Below are 11,750 nucleotides of genomic sequence, written 5' to 3'. Positions count from 1 at the left end.
AGATTGAAATTTGAAAAACAATTTTACCAAAGCCTAAATTCGATTTTTAAACTATATTTAACTTTTATATAATTAAAGTATAATTTTCATTTTTTAATATAATTAATCATTTATATATATATATAATTTTATTTAATAGAAGACGTTAGTCTTATTAAAAATGAAAAATATTCAAAATTATTATAAGGGTTTACAACTATCATTGTAAACTAAATACATAATTTGGGCATCTTCCTATAACATTGAAACTAACCACTTTAGATCATATAAGAACCAAACATGAAAAATGTTAAAAACTCAACCAAAAGACTCGAACAAAAAATAAATACGAATAAATCTGTCTGTATCGACAAACGAACCACAAAAAGGGATTAAGCTATTAAAATATCACCAATAATCACAAATCAGAGTCGAGTTTCGTGAGAACTATCCACGAACGTAAAATCGTATATCAATCAATTTGATGGTACATAATAGGAAAGATCAACATGATTACAAATAAACGCTATCTTGATCATTCGTGTCGTTGTCAAATCCATATAAAATAAAAATAATCACTAAACGACTGAGAAAGGAGATGAAAAAAGTGCCACGGAGATTGAGAAAAACGTATCAGAAAAGTAGAGAAAAATGTCATAAAGACGGAATTATTCTTATTTAAAAACTAAAAAAAAGAACTGAGGTCGAAAACCAGCATTAAAATTGATGTTATCGTTGGCTAAACAAAATCAAATAAGAAAAAATAGATCTAATATATAAAAACGATAAAAAAATTTAAAGAAAATAAAACAGGGGTGAGGAGAGCGACTAGGGTTATATATATATAATTCCTTTTATGTAACCATTAAATAAAATTAAAATATTAATTATATTAAAAATAATTTAATCATTATATATAGAGAAATTATATAAAAAATAGAGTTTAAAGATATAAAAAATATAAGTTTTTTATTTTTTAAAAAAGTTAATTTAATGATCATATACACATAATATTACAATTTAATCAAATGCAGGGCTTGATTTGATGGCTACGATGCTTGCACTTCTCTTAAAATTCCAAGTTTAAATTCTCTTACAAGCATGTTTCTTTTTTTTTTCTCTGTTATTAACTATAACATATTATATATAAAATGTTGTAATCCTTTAACAACTAAGGTGTGTAGCTTAGTGATTCAGGCATACTTTGTAGATATCCAAGTTTTGGGTTTGATTCCCTTCACCTGCATGTTATTTATTCTTTATGTTTTATATAAAATAAGGTGGTGACACGTGACACCATCTGATTAGATACGAAATAAAATAATTTAAATAACTAAAATTAAAAAATATCATCTAATTTGGTAGTGATACATGTCATCATCTAATTTGAGATTAAATTTATTAAATTAAATTAAAATTATGACCAAATTAATAGAATGTATAAATATTAAGGATCAAAAAGTTAATTATACAAATTTTATTAACTGTCACATCAATACTTATGTTAAATGTTAACGTCAATTGACTTGATTGAATTTATTTAAATAGTTGGATGATTTGATTGACAAAATTTAAAAAATGATGGTTAAAATAATAATGAACAATAATTAGGTGGTCAAATATATAGTTTACCCGTGTCACCAATAATGTCACAAATAATTCTACTAATTTTTTAACATGAGTTATTAAAATTAATCAAAATATAACATTAGATAAGTTTTTAAAAAATTAATAATTGTGTGAAACAAAATGATAATTGAAATATTAAAAGTGAAGTTTATCCTTAAAAAGTAAACGTTGAAGTTATCATTTAGTCCCTTACTATATGTAACCATTTTTTTCTTGGAAATTGCCAAATAAAATAAGATATGAGGACATCCAACAGGTTCAATACAACCATCACATCATATGAGAAAGAGTTGGTTTTGTTTGAATAAAATATTTTTTCTTGAATTTCGTATTTAATAATTTAAAACTTATTAATATATAACATTATTTATTGTTATTACTTGTTTTGGTTAAAGTATTCACACTAATTTGAATATTTCATTTTAGAATTTAAATTCAAATTTATTTTAATTTTCAATTCATTTATTTAATTCTAATCATAGTTATATAAATTTATTAATTATAATTAATTGATTTGATTCTACTTATATAAATTTATTACTTATAGTTAGGGATGTGCAAAAAAAAATTGAGTTATTCGAGTTGAGTTATTCGGGTCAACTCGAATCATCGATTCAATTTTCGAGTTCAATTTGAGTTGAAATTTGAAAAATTCGAGATACTCGAAAACTAAAAATCAACTGATAATTTTAATAATTTTAAAATTTAGTCCATAAATTTCTTAGTCCTTTAATTTCTTCTTCATTTTAAAATAATTTTTACCAAATTTGAACCACATGTTCCTAATCGTTATAAAAAACCTACTTGCTTTTAGTTCCTCTTTTAGTAACATTATTTTTTCAATTTAATCCATCAATTTTTCATGATTTTTTATTTTTTTAATTCGTCCTTTATTTCAAGTTATTTTTTTTACCAAATTTAAACTACATGCTCATATACTACTATATAATACCTATGTAACTTTAATTCCTATTTTTTTTTACTAAAAATACACTCTCTTTTTATTTAGTCCATTAACTTTGCATTTGACTAATTTTGGTATTTGGAATGAAATTGTTTAAATTATTTCTTCTCATCAATTGTTGATTTTTTTATACTCTTATCAATACTTACCCTCCAAATATCAACTAATATTAAAATCTCATCAATTTCTTCCTATGTAACATATGACGTAGTTAGTTTTTACATAATATTATTCTCTACTATATTATTTTTTGTACAGAAGAAAATAAAAATCTCAACTGTTTATAATCATAGACTATCCAAATGGACAAGTCTAAAAACTAAAATGACGAAAGTTCCCTGCTTGAATTTAATTATTTATTCTTGGATTAGTGGTCGCGAAGTGATTTCAATAACAACAATAACAATAATAATAACGGTAAATTACTTTTTTGATCATACATTTATTACTTAGTTTCAGTTTTAGTTACTTAATTATTTTTTCAACATCGTATCTAATGTTACATTTTGATTATGTTTTGTTTATCCATCGTTTAAAGATTAATAATGATATTAACATATTATTATAAGATAATGTCATGCCAGTATCAAAAAGTAATAAAAAAATAATATGTCAACATCACCGTTGATTTTTTAACGACGACTGACTAAACATAATATTATATATGATTTTAAAAAATAATTAGATAAACAAATTAAAATAATAAATGGATGATCAAATAAATAATTATCCAACAATAATGCAAAAAATGGAAATTTCCATTGATTCAACTGACAAGAAGTCAAAGAAAAGTTGTACACAATTTTATTACAACGATAAAGACTTCTGGCACATTGATAGTGGCACTAATACCAGCAGGACCTTCAGAAAATTACTAAAACTAAGGAGTGAAGCCAACGTTGTTTTCTCAACCTGAGCAACATTTGTCCGTGCAATTTGGGAAGAGACTAGGGTTAAGAGAGACAAAGTTCACTAGAGTAATCTGATTTGGTTTCCCCTCCACATTCCTAAACACAGCATGATCTCTTGGATGGTTATTTTGGACAAACTTCCTACTAAAGTTAGATTACAACATATGGGTATTGCTACTGATGGTTTATGTGTTTTATGTAAAGAAGCACAGGAAACAAGAGATCACTTGTTCATGGAATGCCCACTAGCAAGCTCTCTATGGAAGGAAATCTTACTACTAACCGGCTTGCGGAAATCTTCATTGTCCTGGGATCATCAAATGTCCTGGGCATGTGGTTCCTGACAAGTAACTCCCTCCTAATAAATATTCTGAAGCTTGCATGGACTGTATTTATTTATTCTCTTTGAGAAAAAAGAAACAAAAGACTATTCCGAAGAAGCTCAAGAACTGTTGATGAAATCCTTAAAGCTATTAAGGAGTTTGTTTGAATTCAACTAAGAGATAGGATAATCAATAGAATAGATAGAGTTAATATCTCTATTTGTATCCAATGGGGTATTGACTAACTTTAATGTTGGATGTTCATGCTCCACTTTGGTTGTTTTGATGTCTGAAACTGTTTTGATGCCTATACTGTATATGTATCTGTTTTGATGTCTGTTCTGTAGCAGTTTCCTACTCCCTTTTGGTAATAATATTCTTTTATTTATCCAAAAAAAGAAATGTGACCTTAAGTGTTTAAGAAAAATGGATTTGAAAATAGTCGACCAATATACATCTAATAAATTTCAGACCCAAATACAGTTCATTTGATGGAACTTTAGTCATAAATTTCAGACTTGGCAAATTCAAACCCTCAAGGATCATTCATGGCTACCTTTAACAGTAGTATCGGACACATTATTTTATATTAGGAGTAAATTTTTTAAATTTTAAGAAACTACGAACTTATAAAATTACAAGTGTAAAAATATATTTTCAATAGAAAATATATATTTTTTTAAAATATATAATAATGTTAAATTTTCAATATGGGGGATTTCTCCCATCCACCCTTCTCGGTCCATCCGCATAAAAGTATCCTTTCAGTACAGATGAACAAGGCTCTTCTAATCGAGTAATTTCTGGAAAAAATGTTGCATGTGCAACTCTGAAGTTTGTTTAGACATCAATTGGGCAAAACTAAAGGCCAGTCGATAACAAATTTGATCCTAGGCTCTTTTTGGGAGTCTGGTCGAGACAACAACCAGTGCGTTGGATGTACAGTTATAGGGGTATATAAAAGAAGACATGCATTATGATAAGAAAACGGACGCAAAATTTTATATCGGGATAAATATATAAAGTTTTAAGAGAGACGAAAATACATTATCAATAAAAATATATAAAAAGTTACTTAAATTATACTAGAATTTAGGGTAAAAGCACTAGAATACTTTAAAGTTTCAGCAACGTGAAGAGTAAAAACATATTCTTCATAGCCATTGAAATCATCATACTAAAGAAAATTCATAGCAAAAAAAGTAGTACAAACGTCTAACAAGCACCTACAAGAGATGGATCAATCATCTGTTTCATTTGGGAATTACAAGCTCACAGCCACCCATTTATCCTCACTGATGGGCAGCACAGTGATGCCTTGTGGGAATGCAATGTCAGGGTAACATGGATAAACTCTGAACCTTTTGTTGAGTAAATAACTCCTCGATCCTGGAAATTTCTCCGAATTCGAGTCCGAAATCGAAAGATCGGAGATGTCAACCTATGCTGGTTCACAAGATATCGAATTCGAGCCCTCTTTTTCTCCTGTTTTCACTTCTTGCACTCCATCTACCAGGCAACAATAAGCCACAAGTATGGATTTAAGGTATCTAAGTAAAAAAAATGTGCTTTGAAAACGAAGAAATAGAATATTGGAGCAAGGTGAAAATATTTACCTTCTTCAGCATGTTCTTCATTTTCTACAGCAGCGGTTAAGTCTGAACCGGAAGCAGATTTGAGAGTTTCCCCCTGGAAGCCTGAAATGGGAAAAATAATCAGCAGGAGATAGATAGTAGTAAGTATCGCGGTCATGCAATAACGGTTTCAAATAGTACCGTTACTGCTATATAACGTCCACTATTTTGAGAACCAACTGCTATTTAAATGCCGGAATGTCATAATAGTTTTGATCTTAAAAGAACATCAGTCATTAAGGACATTAATAGTAACATTAACGACCTTGTTTGAGTGAGACAGGCACAGATTTAGAGCAAGAATCAGAGTTATAAATACTGGAAGTGGAATTTGCCAAGTCTTTTCCTCCTACTTGTAATTCTTCTACAAGGCAAAATATTGATTAAATATGAGCTCCAGCTAGCTAATACAATAAAGAAAATGTTCCAAAATGAAGAATTAAAGGATTATGGAAGGCGCCATGTTTAATTTCGCCACCATATTCTTCATGAAGTAGACTTCACACAACGTTAAACGAATTCGAAATGAAAAAATAATCAAAACGAGATAAACTTAGAAAAGAGACGAGAATGATTTATGCTGAGTTAGATTGGTATAAGCAAGTTTAGCAGCGTTGATCTCAGCTTCCTTTTTGGATTTCCCTCCTTTCCCATGAAAAAGGCGTCCTTCCACTTGGACGGTGGAGAAAAACGTAGGCCTATGAGGCTCACCACATTGAGTCGTCTTATAATCTGGTAAACTCCATTCTTCTCTCTGAGTTAACTCTTGCAACAGATTCTTGTACATTCCCGACTCAGCCTGCTAAAAAGAAAACCCATTTTGTTAATCTGGACCCTGAAATAAAAAGGGAAGAACACATGGATACCTCGTGAACAGGATTTGCGTTTGCAGCAGAAGAAGAAGTGAAGTGAAGGAAAGCGGACTTAGCGGCGTCGTTTTGAGCATGTTTACAAGATTTGCAAGGGACCGAGGAGTGAAACCAGGAGCCGTTGAGGAGACAGAGGATTTGAAGCAAGGATTATGACGAGGGCCACTTTCATGGAGCTGTACCTTGGCAATTCCCATTGCCTTTGCTGGCAAAGCTCCTGCAACTTCGACTTGTACATTTCTCTTCTTTTGCAGAGACAAGTGAAGGAAATGAAAATATTATGAAGAATGAGAAACGTTGTGAAGCTTTTATTACAAAAAGTGCCAGATGAAATGGCAACCGCGAGACAGTTCATCTCTTTCTTTGTCTGTACTTTCTATTATTATTTCTTTGCTGCTTCCATGATGAATTTAGCAAATGTGTCCAATCATTTAAAAGATTAGGAGTGGAAGCTTTGAGATACATTCTAAATTTACAATTACAAGTTCTCAATTACTGCTCAAGATATGGTTGGACAAAGTTCGATTATTAAAAATATATGTAATCTCAACCAGAGTTTAACGTTTGATTAAATAATTATTTTTATTTTTAAAATAATTTAATTTTAATGCTTCAGTGATTAAAAAATATTTAGTTGACTAATATTTAACGTTTATTGTTAATGTGGCACATGTTATATATCTAAAGTGGTTAGTTTGAATATATAAGTGATTTCCATTCAACCGATGACTTTTTTTGTACAACGAGAATTGGTGCTTTTTAATATTCTGCCTCGATAGTTTTTGCTCATTTCTCGACATATATTATGACACATAGAAAGAAAAGTTTAGATGAGCAGTCAGAGTTGGCTTCGGATAGCCGACAATAGTATCGGATCTAAAAATTAAAAAAATGAGAGCTCAAAATTCTAATATTTTTTTAAGAAATTTTTTTGAATATGTAAATTTCCTTTTTTTTCCCTTCCCATTAATATATTAGACTAATTTTACAACTTTTCTAAAATAATTAAGATGCACTTAGTCCCGGCTTAGGGCATCCGCCGAGATGGAACACAATAACAAGTGTTTTAGGTGGAGTGTGTCTATCATTTTCAACTACGTTAGCTTATGTTCTTTCTGTCCTAGCAGCTGTTGTATTCTTAGTACCTTCAATATTATCAACTTTTCCTTTCTTGATGGCTCATTCGATCAATTCACCAGAAATTATAACTTTTCATAATATGCCGACTCAAGCATATTGAAGAGATTTTTTTCTTTCAAGTACAGGTGGTTGTACTTCAGCGGCCACATCCCTCTATCTTTGATTCTTTGTGTATAGTGTCTAAAGATCTCGTTAAGCTTCTTTTTCATGTTTTGCAAAGTCAGACGATCAACCACCATGCCCGACATATGCTCGTACTATTCCATGAAGGCCTTAGCTCTCATTAACCACGTGGGTACACCTCACGTTGCATTTGTACGTGGGTACACCGCTCGACATTGTTCACAGTTGCCCGTCGTTGTTCGCCCGCGCTGATCTTCGAGTATATTGCTCCTCACTCTGTCTTTCGACTCTCCACCATTTAGATTCCCTAACGATGCTCCCGATTTCCAAGATCTGAGAGGTAAGTATAGGTTGTCGTTTGAGTTTCAAGATTATGGATTTTGGACAAATTGATAGTTTATGTGGTTGGTCTGTGGTGCTTGAGGTTTGCGAGCACCGTTTAGAATTTTAAGATAATTTGCCTTTGTTTCTTGGAAGAAAATTGAAATTTAATTCAAACTATTAGTATTTTACTTGATTTTCATTTGGTTTGGTTTGATTCACTCAACGCTTAAAGATATTCCATTCGTTTGATCATGTCAATTTTTGATTCGAACCAATCGTTATCACCTCCATCTCTCCAGTAAGAAAAGAACAAATTCAGAAAGGAAAAGAATGTTTCAAATTATAGTATTTACACGACAGATTAACATATGGAGTTTCATATTTTTCATTCTCTTTAACTTGGGATTGCTATCAAGAACCATCAGCTTATGGTTGACCTGATGTTTCCCAGGAAAGTGACAGGATTCTCAGCCAATTCCCAGTTGTTTAAGAAATCATTGACGATGGGGCTCAGAAATGTGAACCAGATCATGGATGGTAGTTGGACGACAAATGTTGGAGAGAAGTTCTTGACCCGACCATGTTGACTCAGCCAGCAATGAGTTAACTCGTGGTGTTGGGTTATATAAATCCCACCAGACATTAGATGAAACAGGGTTGCAGGCCATATCTGAAGTGATGCATCCAATCTCTGCACCATACAAACCAAGCCCACAACAAGCATTCTTTGCATCCTCAAACCCTGTTTTCAGAGAAAAAACATCAGATTCATCAAGATATGAATATAATCATCCAAAACAAGGTTCATAGTTTCATACCGAAGAAATGTGGAAAAGATATGATCTTGTTGAGTCCTTGGTAAAGATCACAAAACACAATATGTGCATCGGGCAACTCATCATTGAGCCTAAGAATGCTGTCTTCGAGCAGTACGTTATACTTCAAAATCACTTCATTTATCTCCTCAACACAACCCGTTATTTCATTCGCATCATCAGTTCGCCACTGGAAGAAAGAACTTGGGGAACATCCCAATGGCAATATCCCCATTACCACAACTTTTCTCACATTCATATCATACAAGTTCATCATGCCATGCACCATTTCGTTAACCAGAATATCAGCAAACAGATGGTCGTTGTAATGAGCCATCACGCCGGAGAAATTGCGAAGAAAGAGATCTATGTAGTCATCTTTGCCGAAGGAAAGGTAGAATATGGAGGATCTGATGAAACGGCGAGAGCTTTCGTGACCGAGTTGAAGTTGCAATAGTTGAACCGTCTCGAACACTTGCCTCAGCTGGTGGTTAAGAGACTGGTGGCCAAGGCTGCTGGCGCTGAGGATCGTGGCGTGTGCTGCACCGTAGTTGACTCCTCTCAGCAAGCCGTCAATGGTTCCGTTCTGGGTGTAGAATGGCTCGGCGTATGGCAAACCCATTTTATTAGCTGCAAGGATTTGGAAAATCAAAATTTCAAGAAATGGGTTTTCAAGAAAGAAGAAAGAAAGCAAGAAATTTACCAAGAAGGTAGGGAAGAAGGATGGAATTGGAGCCATTGCAAGGGAGCAAAGAGAGATTTAAATGGAAGATTGGGTAAAAGAGAGTGTTGGCTCCACAATCCACTGAAGAATCACCCAACACGTACATGGCTGATACGTTCCAGCTTGAATTCTCCTGACCCATTGCCATTCCCATTGAAACAATTGCAACCAGAAACAAAATCAATCCTTCCATTCGTCCTTTTGCTTTCAGTTGGAGTTTCTTCTTCACTCCGATACCCTTTCTATACATTTATAGCGGGAAATGGGTTAAACTAGAAGCTGGAATTGATAACCAAGATCAAACCCGGCCCGATATGACATTTTAATAATAGGTAAATTACACAAATGCCTCTTGACTATAGGATGTTATTTTGTAAATGTTTCGACTATTAAAAATTACTGATCTTCCGACTATATGATATTGTTTTACTAAGTCTTCGACTCTTGAAAGTATAAAATCATCACTTGATTATTCATATGTTCTAGACTTGTCCTTTTGGTAAAAAAATTGACGGTCGTCTGAGCTGGATGTTGGCATTTGATTGAGATATGATAGTCGTTTGAGATTTTGTGATTAAATTTTAGCATATCTTAGTCATTACGTTAACGTCTAGTTCATATTGTAGTCAATTTTTTAACAAAAAAGAATGAGTTTGGAACATATGAATAGTCAGACGATCATTTTGTAACTTTTAATTGTAAGAGTACTCAATAAAGCAGCACCTAATAGTCGAAAGACTATCTTATAACTTTTAACAGTCGGGGACTTAACAAAGTAAGGCTTATAATTGGGATACCATTTATGTACTTTACTCTTTAATAATTTGGGTTATGTATATTTTTACATGTTTATATATTGGCTTAACAAAAAGAAAGCATAGTTTAAAGCATTATTTTTATTTTAAGCCTATATATATCCATATTGTATATATATTATTTTCATGAATATTTTAATTATTTTTATATAATATCTTAATTTACTTCATAATTTACATAATTATATTACGATTCATTTTTTATTGCCCCGTCTTCTCCACCGGTAAAAACTAAGTCGCCGGAGCAGCTTTATACATAAATGGTTCTTGTATCCGAGGTGACAACTCCGGAGGTTAACATAAGATGGTGAATTTGAATTAATGAGATACATATCGCTTAAGTAGGTCTCTAGTTTGAAGCCTTGTGTAAGTAGAAAATTTTCATTGGGAGACTTATCTATCAAAATTAAGTGTACGACATAAATTGATTTGAATTAATCAAGATAAAGTCTCAGGGAATGAGGAGGGAATGTTGCAAGAGTTGTGCTATTCGGCTGCATGTTCTGCCTTGTATATTTTAAACCTAAAGGAAACGGTTTATGAAACTTCGATAATAATGTTTAAAGTTTTGTTTCATATCACATTTCCATCAGACCAAAAGCCAGGGAATCAGCATTACCAACCTCGGAATATGGAACATAAGAAAGTAACAAAACTATAAACTAAACCATTTCTACTTATGAAATAGGAGACAATCTACGAAACAATGTTGTTGATCTTGTCATGAATCATTGTTTAAAGACTAAGTACCACTAATTTACTGCAATAACTGCAGCCAACCTGTTTTCATAACAAAACTAGTTTTAGGGACGAATCTTCGAACCCTGGCTTGTTTGCCATTGATGGGGAGTTGCACTAGTTTTTTACCTCCAATAATCCTGGACATGTCTGAGTGTGACCTTAGAACAACACAGGCGAACAAACGCTTTGGGTTCTTATCCATACAGATTGCCTCCACACAAGTCCCGAATTTACCCACAATGAAACCATTGATTTCTTGGTCTGAAAACGGATGTCCCACTACGGCAAAACTGATTTTTTGCGACGTTTTTTTACCTATAACGGTGTTTTTAAGCACCGTAAAAAATACTTGCGGCGTTATCACAAACGTCGCTGAAAATAGCGCCGTTAAAGTTCGCGACATTTGTTAACGAAAAACGCGGTAACAATGTTTTGCCTTCCCAATCAACTTTACCCTTCAAAACATCATCCTTCTCATTCGTCGCAGTTACAAAATTGGGTTGACCACCATTAGTTGAAGATTGCTTGCGACCCAAGTTTTGTTCGAGAAACGCTACCTCACACACATCTTTCACAAAACCCTTGATCATCCGTTTAAGGCTTTCCCTGTTCTTAACGAGAAACCCCAACAAGATTTCTTGAGAAACAAGTTTGTTCATCTCCGGGAAATCGAGACGGAGCCATGGGAAGATTTGTTGGGAAGAAGAGTAGAGGCACTGCAAGCAAAGGACGGACTCTTTGGCCAAAGAGAAAAGCGAA

The 11,750-nt window shown here is 32.6% G+C and overlaps 1 protein-coding gene and 1 pseudogene across 1 annotated transcript; both read right to left on the bottom strand.

Annotated features, from left to right (window-relative positions):
* Positions 1-5,993: 5,993 nt before the first annotated feature.
* LOC120150568 lies at positions 5,994-6,547 on the bottom strand (annotated as a pseudogene).
* Positions 6,548-8,381: 1,834 nt separating this feature from the next.
* LOC120150300 (GDSL esterase/lipase At1g71250-like) lies at positions 8,382-9,628 on the bottom strand. Its single transcript, XM_039162990.1, has 3 exons — positions 9,415-9,628; positions 8,715-9,341; positions 8,382-8,638 (listed from the first exon to the last, which is right to left on the bottom strand). Exons 1-3 carry the CDS (start codon positions 9,626-9,628, stop codon positions 8,391-8,393), a joined length of 1,089 nt encoding a protein of 362 aa, XP_039018921.1. The 3' UTR covers positions 8,382-8,390.
* Positions 9,629-11,750: the final 2,122 nt, after the last annotated feature.

Source organism: Hibiscus syriacus, unplaced genomic scaffold (assembly GCF_006381635.1).
Source record: "Hibiscus syriacus cultivar Baekdansim isolate YM2019G1 unplaced genomic scaffold, ASM638163v2 tig00111022_pilon, whole genome shotgun sequence".
Taxonomy (NCBI): Eukaryota; Viridiplantae; Streptophyta; class Magnoliopsida; order Malvales; family Malvaceae; genus Hibiscus; species Hibiscus syriacus.
The sequence above is the reverse complement of the archived record's forward strand: the minus strand, read 5'-3'. Positions and strand labels throughout refer to the sequence as shown.

Coding starts and splice junctions, on each gene's coding strand:
- LOC120150300 (XM_039162990.1), bottom strand. CDS start 9,628: ATGGAAGGATTGATTTTGTTTCTGGTTGCAATTGTTTCAATGGGAATG. Junction 9,342..9,414: donor CCTTCTTCCCTACCTTCTTG/GTAAATTTCTTG, acceptor AAATCCTTGCAG/CTAATAAAATGGGTTTGCCA. Junction 8,639..8,714: donor ATCTTTTCCACATTTCTTCG/GTATGAAACTAT, acceptor CTCTGAAAACAG/GGTTTGAGGATGCAAAGAAT.